The sequence below is a fragment of the Corticium candelabrum genome, chromosome 8 (genome assembly GCF_963422355.1).
Source record: "Corticium candelabrum chromosome 8, ooCorCand1.1, whole genome shotgun sequence".
Taxonomy (NCBI): domain Eukaryota; kingdom Metazoa; phylum Porifera; class Homoscleromorpha; order Homosclerophorida; family Plakinidae; genus Corticium; species Corticium candelabrum.
This window is the reverse complement of record NC_085092.1, coordinates 1035626-1052144: the sequence shown is the minus strand read 5'-3', so window position 1 is coordinate 1052144 and position 16519 is coordinate 1035626. Positions and strand designations below refer to the sequence as shown.

General features: G+C 43.0%; 1 protein-coding gene across 1 annotated transcript; it reads right to left on the bottom strand.

Moving 5' to 3' along the window:
- Positions 1 to 223: 223 nt before the first annotated feature.
- LOC134183627 (uncharacterized) lies at positions 224 to 1566 on the bottom strand. The gene is made up of 5 exons (XM_062651211.1): positions 1352 to 1566; positions 904 to 999; positions 626 to 775; positions 493 to 551; positions 224 to 431 (listed from the first exon to the last, which is right to left on the bottom strand). Exons 1-5 carry the CDS (start codon positions 1491 to 1493, stop codon positions 348 to 350), a joined length of 531 nt encoding a protein of 176 aa, XP_062507195.1. The 5' UTR covers positions 1494 to 1566; the 3' UTR covers positions 224 to 347.
- Between the last annotated feature and the right edge of the window lie 14953 nt (positions 1567 to 16519).

Sequence of the window (16519 nt, the reverse complement as noted above, 5' to 3'; positions counted from 1 at the left end):
CGCTCTAGCCACTTCCGTTCCTCTTGTGACGTCACGGCGGGAACGCTTACGCCGCGATATCTTCACGAATGTGTAGCTTCAAAAATTAAGCTTTTAATTTTTGGGGCATAAGAACATTAAGAACAAACGAAAAATGCAATAAAATAATTTGTTATTTTCATGTCAGTTACCTCTAGCATACTCAGTCTTATACATACCTCAATGCGGTCTAAAGATCTACAACTAGATTTTCAATAATTTTAATACTTTTGCTGCTAGCAGTACAACTACAGATATCACTATTACTGTCACTACTGTTTTCTTCATGTCGTTCAACCTTACAGAGTTCTGCAGTGTTGACAAGAGTTCTACACTGGTTCTCCTTTCCCGCAAATAAGGAGGTCTTCATTCTGATCAAAAGCCTTTAAAACAAATGTCAGCTGCACGCCAATCTGCAAAAAACACATAGCTAATAGACTCGACTCATCTGGCAAAAGTTGTCATATTGTGTACCTCAAATGCGAAATCAAAAGGACCTCCTAGATTGTATGTTTGACTAATGTCCACTTTTCCTATAATTTATTTAAACCAAGTTCATTAATTAATTAATAATTTAGTGACATTTGTCTCCTTTATGGCATCATACTTCCTGCAATCAATGGACACTGCAGTTGTGAAGTTGGACTATCGCTACATCCGTTTAGAGTTCTGAAGAGAGTGACAGGCGCCATGTCAGGATACTTGGCAGATTTTATAGAAAAATTGCCAGTTCCAACTAGGTAAGTGATGATCTTGCCTACATTGAACAAAACAGCAGATACACCTAGTCGAATGTACATGCAGTACGTCTCGGTGCAGTATGTAATATACCAGTTAGTTACAGGTCGTTAGACCTCAATTGATCTCTACGTCTACGTTGCTTACTTGGAATAAATGTCATATTAAAAATTGTTTTTCTCGAGTTTGGAAGAAAAGGAAATCCTGTCATTTGCAACTGAAAGTCCTCTAGTCCGGAACCACCTGTTGGAAAAAACGTTGACAACAGTTACCGTATTATCAAGTTTACAGAGTGTATAGTGACTGCACGCATGATAGACAGATAGATAGATAGATACATTTATACATGTAGCTCTATCAGCCTAGAGCTGGTCTTCCTAGGGGGCCTCTCGTTTGGTGAAATTTTAGCAGGACTCGTGCATATTACGTGTTTACTCAGTACGTACGTCACGTGGCCGATGTACTATACTTAGCGTTTACACCTCGGTACTAAACACGGAACTTCCTCTTCTACGTAGAAAGGTCAAATGAACTCGATCTGTCCATGCTTTTCACAAAAGTACTAAACTAGTAGAATGTTATAGATATTGTGTACCACAGCTTGTGATGCAGTAGTTCTTTGTACAAGGCAAATTGGCATCAAGCTCCTTCATCCCTTTCAGAGAAGAGACGCCAAGTGAAGATGCTCCTGCAAAACTAAATAGAAGAAGAGAGACTCCATAAAACTCATACAACATGATCCAGCACGGCGGAGACAACAGATTTGAAGTGTACGCGAACCAGGCCTGGGTTTTAGCTTGTGTACCCTGAGGTAGTGTCCCGTATCGACAAGGAACGCCTACCGTCTCTATAGCATGCGCAACTTAGTTTCCACGTGACCAGTCACGTGCACCATAAACTTCCTTGCTTACCTCATTTTCCTGTAAGCTGGTTCGTCTATCTGTACGCTTTTCTCTACTTACGTATCTCTCAAAATACTGCACACAATTTATCAGTACTCTAACTCATATTTCTTCGGCTTACAACAAGATATTCGATAACAGCTATAAATCTATGTATTATTCTATAAATATACTAGAAAGTCATGACAACCAATCGTTTTCGCTGATGTTTTGCGCTTTTGCATTTTTCGGGTACTTTCGAAAAAGAGGTTACGTGGTTGTTCCGTGTACTGTTACTATTTATATAGTAAGGGTTGCTACTAAAGAAAGTAGTACTAAAGAAACGCGTACTAGAGAAAACATGTAATTCACCTTTAGGAGTCTAGATATCTGTACTAACTTACACATCTGTAGTTCGTTTGATAATATAGCTAGCATAGTTGATCATGAAGGAAAGGTTTACGCAAATTTAACTAAATAAGTTTGTGTGGAAAGGGAATCTAGGTAAGCGTATATTCATCATTGCTCACGCTAACTGGGTAAATTGCTGTATAGGCCTATACGCGCGCGAAAATTTGTTTGGCTTTGTGGACTAGACGACATTTTTGTGTTTAAAATCTTTAGAGCCAGTACTGTTACTGGTTTACTGTCTTTTTACTCTGTTTTGTATTCTCTCTTCTGCGCTTGTATTTTCTTTTTCAGTGTTATTTAGTCTTATTTTTCTTTCTGTCTCCCGGTCTGCATTCTTCTCGTTTTAACTTCTCTGTTTTATCTTTTGTCTGTAGGCGTTTCCTTCCTAATGAGATTTTTAGTATTCTTCGTTGTATTAAATTTTTCTTTGGTGTCTTTCCTTCTATCTCGCTATTTTTTTATTAGTCCGGTTCTCTTTTTTACATAATTAATTTGATTTTTCTTATTACGTACTTTCTATGTAATAGACGTTTGATGTTCACTCAGTAGTTTGTAGTTTGGATTCACAACTTTGATGAGGATTTTGTGAGACAGAAGATTCTAGTATGCTTACTTGATTGATGTTATTGTTTAGATGGTAGCAAACGTTTGTAGTTAACATAAGTTTATGCAGAAAACGATATGAAACTGATTGTACAAATTTATACAATTGTGGTGTATGAAATGTAATGATATTTTGTTTTTCTTAATTGAGACAACATTTTGACTGGTTTCATTTATTTCAGGTTGTGTTGGGGTGTGAATGTAATCTCCAACTTAGACTTTGACAAGTGAATCTCTACTGATATGATAGGCTATATCATAAACTCTAGATGCTTGCCGCGAGGAGGGTAAATTGCTTACGATATTTACCGGTTTGTTGGTGTATTGAACAATCATCTCCATGCATGCTAGTTTGCCTTCTCAATTATAATGTAACAGAAACAGCAGAGGAAATGACGCCGGTTTTGCTAGAAAAGAGCAGACGTACAGAGTGAGAGATGGTGGCTTGTCAGCTCCTCGGCTGAAGTTCCCTGGATGCATGATCATGAGATAAGATATATATATATATATATGAATGTACGTATGTATGTAGAACGTGAAACCACAGGTTTATTCTGCCCGAGTCGAAAAGCATTGGGCAAGTCACGTTTAGTGGGACAAAAGATTTGGTTCTAAAGCCAACCTAGTAATTCAGGCAATGTGCCATTGGATGCATAAAAACATGTCAAGCAGTGTAGATGTTTTTGGTCGTGACTTGCCAAATTGTCTGTCCATCCAAATGATTGTGTTTTTATATATCTGTTATTCATTAGTAACACAACACGTGAACACCCAACTAGAAGCGTGCATTCGTAAGTGTTGACGTAAATAAATTAATATATATTTGGTACTCAATATTGTCGCGTGTTCTAGAACGTTCCCGAAGCGCGATGCAGAAGCTTAGTTTGACCGTCGTACAACGTTTTCTTCATAAACGAGTGAGGGAGGGTATAGGCACTATATAGGAAGCGAGACAAGATCTAGGGGGGTCAATGTACGTACTTCAACTGTACGAACGTTGAGATGTCGATGGCATAGCAGTGTGGCCAGTGTGCATGGACACAACGGAATGGCTCCGATTTACGTAAACAGCAACTTAATTAGGACAAGGAAACACTATATACCCTTAACGAAGTAAATAATCCCCCAACAGTGAAAAAGTGTCCTCTATCGCTAATCACAACCCTAACCCTAAGAATTTGTCCGGGAGGACACTCTTCCTGGGGACATAGTGTTTTAACTAGTGAAATAATTGAATAAGTTGTTTGTTGAAATAGTTGCTCGATCTTGACTTTGCTTGACTTGACTTGATCACAGCCGAAAGGTCTCTGTCATATGTAGGCCTCATATAATACTGACTAATCAACGTGCTTAAAGGTCACGTGACAAATTTAATTATTGACAACAACACTGATTTCACGTGAGCGGTCTGTTCGTCAGAGTTGTTAACTATTGGGGCTATGCTGGGCGGCAAGCATATGCTATTTGCGTAAAGCTTTAGCTTTAGGTAGCTTGCTAGATATCATATGGTTGAAAGAAAAATGTTAGAAAGAGACCGTGAATGGGGAAAGCTAAGGCTCGGCCCTCACTGTGACAGTGGCTGAGAATCTGTTTCCACGCCGAAATCGGCTTTCTTCTTTGTTATACAGTGCGGGTCTGCTGCTTTGAAGATGAAGCGTTTACGAAATCGGAAAGACAGAAACAGATCTGGCTTTGGACATTTTACGTGTTCTTCGTACAGTACACATTCATTCAATGCATTTTGTGACGTACTCTTACAAGTTGAAGACGGCGCATTACGAGATGTAGAGACTACTTCGTTCAGGCAGGCAAGGCACAGCTGGAGAAAAAAGTTTGCACAAAGCATCGCGTAAAAAGATCGATCAAAAACAAGGTCTAGTTTCTAACACATGCAGATATCAATTTTTAGTGTTTCTCTGTGCATGGGTATATGTAAGTAGAGTGAGGAGTTCTCAAATACCGTTTTAAAACTATCTTTTTGTATTGCAGATATCTAGAAAACCACCCCTCTCTCTCGCTTGGGATTGCGTGCAAACAATGATAGTCAAATATTGTTTTGCGCCGAAAGGTTGCGAACGAGAGGTTTCCAAATATTTTTGTCTATTCTCTCGCGCAAGACATGAAGAGAATTGCGTCGCATTAGAGAAGCATCTATAGTATATAGCCACAGAATCGTGTGGGGAGCTTTATAGAGGAAAGTTACGTCTATTATACAAATAGCATCTATACTGTATAGGCACAGAACCGTGTGGTGTGTTCTATAAAAGAAAGTTGCGTCCTATTAGATAAATAGCTCCTTCTGTAGTTACAGAATTGTGTGTCTAGGCTTTAGAGAAAAATTGCGCTCTGTTAGGGAAATATAATATACAGTCTAGAACTGCAGAATGGTCTGTAACATCAATCACCAATTCAATGCTAACGGAAGTCTAACTTCCAAACCCGTTGTTTTAACAACGAAAGTTTTGCGACAGCAGGCCAAAAACATCGGACCGAAGGCATACTCTTCGCCTACCAAGAGCAGAGCTTGTAGAGTTCATCTCCAAATCCTGAGACCCAAAGATGATGCAAAGAATACAACGTGCCACTCAAACTGGACGCTACCCAGCTCTGCGTGGTGTCGTGGACAGCCTGGAGCAATATCGAGCCGAGCTACAAAAAAAATTGCGAAGAAGTCGACGCATTCCTGCGAGCCAAGAAGGTTGTGAAAAAGCTCAAAAATCCTCGGCATCGTCTAGCTACTCTCGATAGATTGTGAAAGAAGATGTTTCGTGAACCCCTGGCTACACGCATCGTGAAGGAAGAAGCCGCCATGTTTGAGAAGCAGGACAGAGAACAAGAACGGACGATCAAAGAACGTAGGATGCTGACATTCACATTCTGTCGTGAGGTAGAAGACGCCCTTATCGACAGGATGATGGAAAAGTTGGCAGACCAGATAAAATCGTCATTCTACCTTAGGTATCTCTACACCTACATGATCAGAAATATCAAGACGGGTAAATGAGGAACGTCCGAACATACGCACCAGGCAGCCCAAGAATGGTTGGGATAACAAAAGCCCGCGCCTTGATAACCAATCAAGAAGGGACCCGCCTCTTCTGGGACAATGCAGACAGCCCCAGCACCAAGTGGGCTCTCGTACACTTTATAAAAGTCCAGCTGACCGCCATCCTAGGCAGAGATGCCCTCGTAGGCACGGGACCCCTACCCGACTGGCTACGCCGTAAGAGGGGACTCATTGCTCTGGACACATTCAACGACAGCCTATGCCAATTCCGTTGTATTGACATACACCACCCAAGCTTCAACGCGAGAAACATCGCCATTCGCTGGCTAGAATACAAAAGCCAGCAGCGTGGCGTTCGCATCCACCACGCCAAATGTGGTCACGGTGGTGAGCGTTGTATCTAGGGCGCTCCCTTCGACTGTATGGGTGGCCGAAATGTATTTTAGTTTTACGGCTGTCACTGGCACCGGTGTCCAAAGCATGAACCCAACGCAAAAACCTGTACGAAGCAACCCTCGAGCGAGATCAAACTATGTGAGACCCCGGATTCAATCTCGCGGTCATATGGGAGTGCGACTCATATAGGCAAGCACCCGCTCCAGAACCCAAAATCGAAGCCTATCCTCATACCATTGTGTCCGACTTCAAAGCCTATTTCGACAAGGGAAAGGCCCTCTCTCCCCCAACCTCCCTCACCTTTGAAATCGCGCACACTCCTATCTCGGTCTTCCTTGGTGACACACTAAACCCCTCTACGCACCTATGCAACGCCAATTCCAAGCAACTCGTTACAGACTTTGTCGACGAGCTGCGCTGACGAGGCGATCTGATAGGAGAAGTCCCTTGTCAACGATATCTTTCGGATGATCTCAATTTTCTCCCCACGAAGCAAACACCCGGATCCAAGAGTGGTGAGACCAAGTGTCCGTGCTATGATTTAATTCGGATAAGGACGACCTCATCAAAGAGCACTTTGTAAACAAGATTACCGACACTGCCAAGAAGATCAAGGTAGCCAAGAAGGCCGACCAGACTATGTTCCTACTAACACTCCTCCTCCGATTCCTGGACGATATAAACTATCTGGGACTAGGCACCAGCTACGATAAATGGTTCAAAGCCTATGGATGTAAATTGTAGAAGAGATGGTTTTCTTACGAGTGGTTTGACAATCCCGACAAGCTACAACACCTTGGTGTACCTCACTACCCCGCTTGGTATTTCAAGTTACAAGGTCAATATCCACTCTCCCTCAAAGAGTGGCAATCATGCAAACGCACATTCCGAGAGCGAGGCAGGACCACCTTTGCCCATTGGTTGCGGTACTACAACGACCTCGACGTCGAACTACTCCTAGAAGCACTTACCAAGATGAGAAACCTCTATCATGGGTATGGAGTCGACAACCTAAAAGACGCAGTCTCACTCACTGGTGTATCGCTCCAGTTCCTACTTCGAGACACCGACCAACATTACAAAGAACCCAACCTCGTGGTTTCCAAAATGGAGTCATACGACATGCTAAAAGGTGCAGTCGTAGGCGGGCCAAGTCTCGTCTTCGCAAGGTATCACGAAGCTGGAGTCACACGCATTTAATCACACCAATACAACACAATGCTCGCCTCTGCCAAAAGTTTGTGGGCTACGACGCCAACTGTCTATACCTTTCGACAATGGCCAAGCACATGCCTTGCGGACCAAGAGTTGTTCGGCAATACGACAATCCCCAAGGCGATGCGCAAACCCTCGTCCAAAACCTTGTCCAAACCAATGGCCAAACTACCGACAAGTGGTTCGGGTATGCAGAGGTCGACATCCGTGTGTCCCTCCCAATCTCCACGATAAGTTCGCGGAGATGTGCCCACTATTCAACAATCAAGGTGGACGAGGCCGACGTCCCCCAAGGGATACTGGACTATTTAACACGCATTAGCAGAAAACGCGTCAACACCAAGGAGATGCTTGGCATCCTATCTGCCAAAGAGATTCTCTTATTTCCTTCCCTACTCCAATGCTATATCGAGCACAGTTTGAAAGTCACAGCCCTATACCGCACAATTGACTATCAGTCCAAAAAATATCTTTGAGTGCTTCGTTGAGCAAGTGACAGCTGCAAGAGATGAGGACAATGCCCAAGCCCTATTAGCAGATTTATTCCAACTGCTGTATAGGCAACAGCGCTTATGAGAAACATATCGAAGCGTTGGAGTGCCAAACCAATGTCACCTACATCGAAGACAAAAATGTTGTCGACCGAGCCATGCGAAGCGTGTGGTTTGATGCCAATGAATATGATGAGATCGGTGACTCTTATGATTTGCATTCCCGCAAGCCACAGATCACCATCAGGCGAGCCTTTCAGATGGGCAACGCAGTATATCAATTGGCCAAACTACGAATTCTTGAGTTCTACTATGACTACCTCGACAAGTACGTGGACCGTCGAGACTTCGGGTACTGGTGATATCGATGAACTTAAAGTCAGGGTTAACAACTCTTTACAAAAACTAAGTGGTAAAACCAGAATTGCCGACCTAGATATAAAATCATCCGCCAGGAAAGACATCGTTGCTTTGCAGGATTATATGCATTACATCGATATCAACGGGAAGAAGATCCCCATAAAAGAAAATGCCCAAGAGTAAACCCAAAAGGCCCAAGACAACCAATAAAGGTGACAGACACACACTAAAACAACCCTACAAACTCAAATACAAATCCACATTGTAAATCAGTACATTTATTCTATGCAACTGACGAAGATGAGACTCGAAATCTACAAGGGTGATAAGAATCTCAGATCGAGAAAGCTAGATACGGACCTGTTGCAGCTGTTGACCAAACGATTCAAAACGAACAAGACTTACAGCGATAGATCTCTCAAGACCTGAAACAACCTGGTCGAACTGTGTGATCTTCCCGTTAGCAAACGAGCCATGAAGTACCGGCAGCAAGCCCTCGAAATGAAGTATTACAAGTACTCGGACGAACTCTGTCTTCGCTTGGAAGTTCTAGTTGTCAGAAAAGACGCCGATAACGAGAGCTTCGGTCTGGACAACGAGATCGTCAAGATCATAGATAGATTATTGAATGATAGTATCATCACCAAAAAGACTACAACAAATTCGCAATAATTACGTAGAGGAATGCTATAGATATGGAGTAAGCACAATCGAGTCTAGGTGTGACACCCCGTCAGCTCTATGATCAGCATATGAAAACATATGAAAACGATGCGTATGAAATTCAGACTTGTTATTCTACAACTGGTGATGGCTATTCAAGAAAATAAAGATAGAGTGTTGATCGATATTATTTTGGATTATGCGACTCGATTGTATTTATATATAGTGTCATGGGTGATACGGTTCTAGAATTAGACAGCGCTCGTGCAAGAGGTTCGAGTTCTGATTTTACCGTAGAATTAGACCCAGCTCTTAACCTCGACAAGGAAGTCGATTGTAGATTAGGGTTGATCTCCAATGATATATGGTATTTGTGGTACAATATCACGACGGACAACAATCTGTTCAAGTACCACGACGGTACAAGGCGGGAGACTGGTCGGGTGTACCATAGGGTGCTGACAACACCACCGACTTGAACTTGGAAATCAAACGGTTGATAAAACAGAACGGTGACGACGAAAATGGTATTACCGTACGACCCAATTACAGTACCTTAAAATTACGAATAAATCTCGCTAATGATTACAAAGTCGATTTCACACTCAAAAGGAGTTGATTGGTCTAATGGGATTCGATGTAAAGGTCTTGCAACAAAATGAAGTGTACGACAGCGAAAACAAGTCGACATCACCGATATCCACTCGTTGTTGATACGATATTCTCTCGCATCCTCTAGCTACTTGAACGGTAGTCCCAGCGATGTCATCTACAGCTTCTCTCCCGACAAATCGCCGGATCGCTCCTCTCCATCAAACCGAGTAGTTTGATATACAGTTTGAGGCAAACTGGTCACAGCACCCGATGGTAGCGATTACGCTGCCACCGATGTCGGCACACTCGTCAACAACGGATGGTCGTTCTTTCGATCTATTCAATACCAAATTGACAGCCACCTAGTCGAGGACGTCAATCAGCAGCAGCAGCACGATCATAAATTTGGTTGAATTCTAGGACGAATACGGTAGAAGTACAACGACCAATATGCTGTGGTATGGCGATACTGTCGAGGGTGGTGCGGAGCCCAACGAGTTTGGTGCTTCGGGAGCAGCTCTGTTACCCACCACCACTTGCGGTGAGGGTTCCCTCGACTTCGCTGAAGACAGTGTTAATATAACCGGAGGCAAGTTTAGAGCTATTAACTTTGCCAATATACACTCAGAAATCTCAAGTACAACATGAGATTTCGCAGAAGGCAGGAGATCACGACGGGTGCAAAATAGGTCACCATGGTCCTACCCTTGAGTGCCGTGTTAGGCTCCCATCGCGATATCGACCCGGTTATGTTTGGAGTAAAGCACACATTCCTCACAAAAAGAAGTTCGCCCGACAACTATATCCATAGAGCTGCCGCTGACGCTGCTGGTATAAATTCAACATCGAGCATTTGTCCATGTGAATGCCCAAGGTTCGACTGTCCCTCTCCGTGCAGGCGGATTTGGAAGAAGGCTGGGCAAACGCTCAGTGTATTTTCTACTTTGTGCAAGTCAGAGAGTACAGAAATCAGTTTAGAGCTGCCGAATTAAGTCCCACTTGGAAAGTCACCAGCGTTGCCAGCTAGCAACAACCTCGACACGTTGCTTTTGCATCTGTCAAGCGCGATGAGAATCAACAAAAGAACGACCAAGTCTTCGAAACGCCAAGCTGAGCGTGCGTGTCACTAGCAGGCGGTACCCAAACAGAGAGATCAAGACAAATTTTGCCAAAGCCTCTAGAAATTGCTCGAGGGCGTACATGTTGTTCCAGAAAGTGGTCAAGGAATATTCGCTCGGATTCGGAAAGCCAAACGTTCCTCGAAGACTTTGCGGAAAGCTAGCCGATTATACACTTCAATGTGTCCAAGCACAGGGAAAGATTGAAAATGGGCACGGCCGACCTCGAAATACGATGGCAGTTGGCGAGCAACTTTGAAACCTGGCAGACGACGACGATTCGGCGTATCACGTCTACTGCGTTGTATTGAGTGACGGTACATGACGTTGAAGGAGTGAGCGGTAAGATGAATGTAATCGATTGATATAACCTATAGATATAGACATTAGTTACGTCAAGTTTGGGTTCACTCTGACGGACAGTCAGAAGAAAGCGTTACGAAATGCTCTCCAGAAACATATGAGTTACACCCTACGATTATCCCACTCTCAGTTATTGGGAGGAGCTAGATGTCTTGAATATAACTTGGACTTAACGAGATCACAAAGGCAAGTCTCAGCGACGGAACATTAATTGATTTGAAGCTGTCCAAGTCTCAGATAGCAAAAACCCTAGGATCAATCGACTCAATAATAGCTCAATTTGCACCTAAAACACTCAAACTTGCCCCTGCGGTGCTAGGTACTCTAGGTTTTGCCGCAGCATCAGGTGCTATCTCTGTAGCTACCAAGAAAGCTACCAGTGGTAATGGTGCAAAACCTGAGAGAAGAAGGAAGGCCGCGATCAAGCAAGGTAGATATGTGGGCACGTTCTTGGCCTTCCTGGCGGCACTTCTCATAGCTAGTGCGTTGGGTATCGGTGGTTGAGCCTGTAGGGCAGGTAAAGGATTGATGTTAACTGGCTCAGTGAATGGTGGGGAAAAAGGCGAAGGCGTGGAAATCTCTAACCAATTTACAGATTAAAGAGATACTCGACAATCGTGGGGTAGCCAACTATAGAGAAACGTACAGTAAAAACACCCTACCCCACAAACCTAAAGCCAATGAGTCTCTAGTCATCAACCTCAAAGATTCCTTTGATGGTAATGGCGCCCATTGGGTGGCCGTCTACAATGATGGGGACAAAATGTGGAATATTTTAATAATTTTGTGATGCGTCTTCCAAATGGTGTCCACCGGTATATAGAAAAGACGGGAAAAGACAAGTCGACTATGCTACAAGATATAAATAGCGTGCTGTATGGCTACTATTGCCTATATTTATCGTTATCGGTGGCAACGGCGCTCCATGCAAGATATTCTTCTTGATTTCACCCAAGTGCCGTCGTTGGGAAATGAACACCGTGTGATAAATATTCTTTTTAATAAAACCGTATATGTAGCACCATGGTGTCGTTCTGTGTCAAGTGTAAAGAAGATACCGGAACTGAATCCGACTCCTATGCGGACAAACAATGATAGGATGGTGTTGAGATCGACGTGCCCGATGTTTAGAACCAATAAATCCAGATTTGTATCGAGGAAAGAAATCAAAGATCGCGGATTGGGTGAACTATATCGCTTATCGTGCCAGTACTTAAAGAGATATTTGGTAGTGGAGCCGGAAAAAGCTTTGCGTCTACAGAGCACGATGGGTTTAGGTAAAAAGTAGCGTAGACAGATCTCGCTGAAGAATTCTATAAATCTGCAACAGAACGTCAGTTTCCGACTAGATGTGTCAGGGTGGGAGGTGACACGTGGTTTGCGAATCTCGTCGACACGCATTTCTTTTCGAAATACAACGACGAAGTCAAGCATCTTCTCAACGTCATTGACGTGTTCAGCAAGAACGCGTGGTCGATTCCTACACGTGATAAAATGAGCAGAGTCATCGTAGACGCCTTGGATTCGATCATACCCCCAAACCTGGAAACTTGTGGGTAGATCGTCGTGGTGAGTTTTACAATAGGACCATGGATCGCTGGTTAAAAGAAACTAGTATTCACAGGTATTCGACTTACAACGAAACTAAAGTGGTGGTGGTAGAAAGATGTAATCGGACCCTGAAAACGAAGATGTGGAAGTATTTCTCAGCCAACAACACCTATATGTATATCAAGGTGTTGGATACCCTGTTGAAACAATATAATACCTCCTATCACAGATCTATGCGAATGACGCCCACCAAAGCCAGGAAAGCGAACCCTTCGTTGGTTGGAATCATCTGTATAGAGAAGAATTACCCATAAAACATTGAAAATTCAAAGTCGGCAATCGTGTTCGTATTGCTAAAAAGAAGACGTCCTTTTGAAAGGATGCACGGTCAGTGGGTCTTTCGGCCATTTTAAATTTTAAATTTTCAAAATTTAAAATTTTATATTTTTAAATTTTAATTTTTTAACTTTTAAATTTCTAATTTCTAATTTTTATACATAACGTTTTTATTTTTAAAAAATTTGCATTACATTTGCAAATTTTAATTTTTAGAAAAATCAAAATTTAAAATTTTATTATTGCAAGTTTGTAAATTTTTATGTTCAGTATATTAGAAATTGCTTTGCCGACGAGAAAGCGGACGTAGTTGTATATATGAACTGATGGTCGGATTTGAACTAACAGAAATTGAACGCTCATCCGTTCTCTCAAATAATTTGAGTACATCAGAAAAAGAAAATTGATAGAACGAGTAGCAGTGTACGCGGTAGGGAGTCCATTGGACGGCGTAGGGGTGCATTCCAACGCGTGCTGATACGCTGATTCAATTAAACTAGGCGCGGTTTCTGCTAATCATATCAGCACGTTTCCTGTACTGTGTTTCTAGACCTGTACGCCGCTTCAGACAGTTAGTAGTAACTCGAAGTGCATGGTCCCGTCATTACTGTAGATACGATTGGCCCAACTGCAAATTGCACTTCGTGTCTAGATTTTGTACATCACATAGAACACTACCCGATAGCGCAGATAGATAGAACCTCTACAACCTCATGCTGTGTCTCTCCTGTGCCAGAACCCACACTGACTACAAGTGAATTACGACAGCAAAATAGTAAAGATGGACACGCACGCAGTGCTCATGGCAAGAGGGCCTAGTAGGGAACGTACGTATACCGTACTGCTGACACGCCCCTCCCCTCGACGGTACCGCGTCCAATACGTATGTCGTACAGTACTGTACCGGCAGAATAACCGCCAATTCAATACCAACCAAGCAACGTACTGCATGATCGCGTGAATTGCGTTTGTACTGTATCGTAACCTTTCTACAGAGTCTGTAGTTAGCTAAGAATGCAACAACACGCAGCTAGAGATCCTGTAATATCAGTATCAATATCAATTAGGGGTTTCCTCCTGTATCGTTGAAGGACGCCCCACACTACACATAGAACACACGCACACACAATAAACACGGATCCGAGTCAAAGACATCCTTTAGCACTTGGTAGGGGTTGATCCGTAGAGCGTGCGTTGAAAGAATGCTGTCACATGTTCGGCAAGATCGATAGTAATTTATATTGACGTTACGAGGTCGTGGAGGGCACAATCACGTTGGTGGTCGATGGTGCTTTGGAATTTCTCCTGGATCGTGAGAGCTGACAGCGCCGACTAACTACGTAGCCAGATACGCGAGTTTCCGGACAGCCGTGCAGACTCGACAAACTTGGGAATTCCCCAACTAATTAACTGTAACCTATACCGCAGTGCAGCACGTACAGTATAGGCACATCGTATCAAATTGAGTCACAGATGGACGAGAGAGAGAATTCGAAATTCAAGAAATGGTGGAGGCTGGGCTATCGCACTCAAACATAAGTTATATACTTCGAAGAAGACATCCTGGAGTCAAAGGTTTTTCTAAACGATCCGCTAGACGATTTTGTCATTGAGCAAAACATTCATTATCGTTCTGCATTATCTGACGTTGACATGAGGCTGGTAGAGTCCCGGATCTAATGTCGGTCATTTCCTAATCTCGGTCACTCGTTCTCTGCCAAAGAGCTGCAGCCAGACCTAGCTGCTACGCTAGCGTCATAGCCCTACTGGATAGCAACTAGGTAGAGCGGGTCACGTCAGCATCCGTCGTAACGTTGCTGCTGCAGAACTTGAAAACTGATCGCACCTATTCTCGGTCACAGAGTATCATATCTCGGTCAGTGCTTGCCATCTCGTTTCTACAACTCCGTTTGAGACGCAAGTCATCTCTGTCGATAGGCTCATTCTATGACTTCCTTTCGCCAAATTGTTGGTTTTGTCTTGTCAACCTCTACTCTCGCAGACAACGAAGAAAACGGATGACTCACGGGACATAATTTCGGTCACCTGATCTCGAGTGATTTTCTCTCTTCAGACGCAGATCTGAGGCGTTCTTTTGGCTATTGTTATAATCATCACCGCTGGCTACTATACCTACGGGGTGACGTTAGTGCTCATCGTACTGTTGCTACGGCAGAACGTGAAATGTGAGGGACAAATACTCGGACATCCGGGATCATATCTCGGTCAGTCGCTTTCATCGCGTTTCAACAAGGCGAATTGAGACGTTAGTCACGTCTGTTGAAAGGTTCGCTTTGGATGTTTATGCCACTGAATAGCCGGTTTTGTCTCTTCAGTTTTTCTGTTGCAGGGCGGTGAGAAAGGTGATGGCGTACGGGACATAATCTCGGTCACAGTATGAGCGCACTTGTTGGGTTCTACAGCTTTCAGGTAAGTGGTCTTACCTTCATTGGGCATTGTACATACGGTCGCAGTCGACTAAGGCTGATTGAAAATGTTTTGTAGTGAATTTGTATAACTATAGCAGATTCTAGTAATTAGACTGTGTTGGCAAACGTTAGTTGTTCTGTCTAAACTATGTTTCTGAATAATAATTAAGATAACCTTTATTTAGTACATCTGGTTTAGTGCTAATTAGCAAATTTGTGACTGGTAGATTATCATCATGGAGTCTACATTGAATTCATTCTGGCACAAGTTGAATATCACAAGATGCCTTTTCAGTATGCCAGGACTCTGCATACTTGTAAACTTGTGTACTACGATCTTGTTGATTGTAAGATTTTAGCTACGTCAGTTATTATCAACAACATGCACTGCTTAGTTCTATACACAGAAGGTTCGTTGGATATCTTCACTGGACTAATTATCATTCTCTCTCACAACTTCATAACTGTGTCATGAGACTCAGAACTGTGTCACGAGAAAGATTGTTTTCTCTTTGGCAACATGTCACCATTTTCATAAGTTCTCAGCATACCTCTCCTAGGGATGTAAAAAAGAAGTTTGTGTGCAATTCTACTTGATAAAATCATCAATAATCTCATCCAAGATAAAGAATCATTATATCTGCCAGTCAAGATTGTAGAAACAGGTAGAAATACTTTCTGGTTAACTGCCAACAAAATGTGAAAATTCAGAGTCATCACGTTGTATGTTTGAAGTGCTAAAAATAGTAAGTTAGACAGACACATTCGTGACAATATAGCTCTAGAACAACAGTAGACTAAAAACCGCACAATACAGCCTACTCAGGAACCCGTCTTTCTCAAAATCGCCTGACCGAGATTATGTCCCGTACGCCATCACCTTTCTCACCGCCCTGCAACAGTAAAAACTGCAGAGACAAAACCGGCTATTCAGTGGCATAAACATCCAAAGCGAACCTTTCAACAGACGTGACTAACGTCTCAATTCGTCTTGTAGAAACGCGATGAAAGCGACTGACCGAGATATGATCCCGGATGTCCGAGTATTTGTCTCCCACATTTCACGTTCTGCCGTAGCAACAGTACGATGAACACTAACGTCACCCCGTAGGTATAGTAGCCAGCGGTGATGACTATAACATTAGCCAAAAGAACGCCTCAGATCTGCGTCTGAAGAGAGAAAATCACTCGAGATCAGGTGACCGAAATTATGTCCCGTGAGTCATCCGTCTTCTTCGTTGTCTGCGAGAGTAGAGGTTGACAAGACAAATCAACAATTTTGCGAAAGAAAGTCATAGAATGAGCCAATCGACAGAGATGACTTGCGTCTCAAACGGAGTTGTAG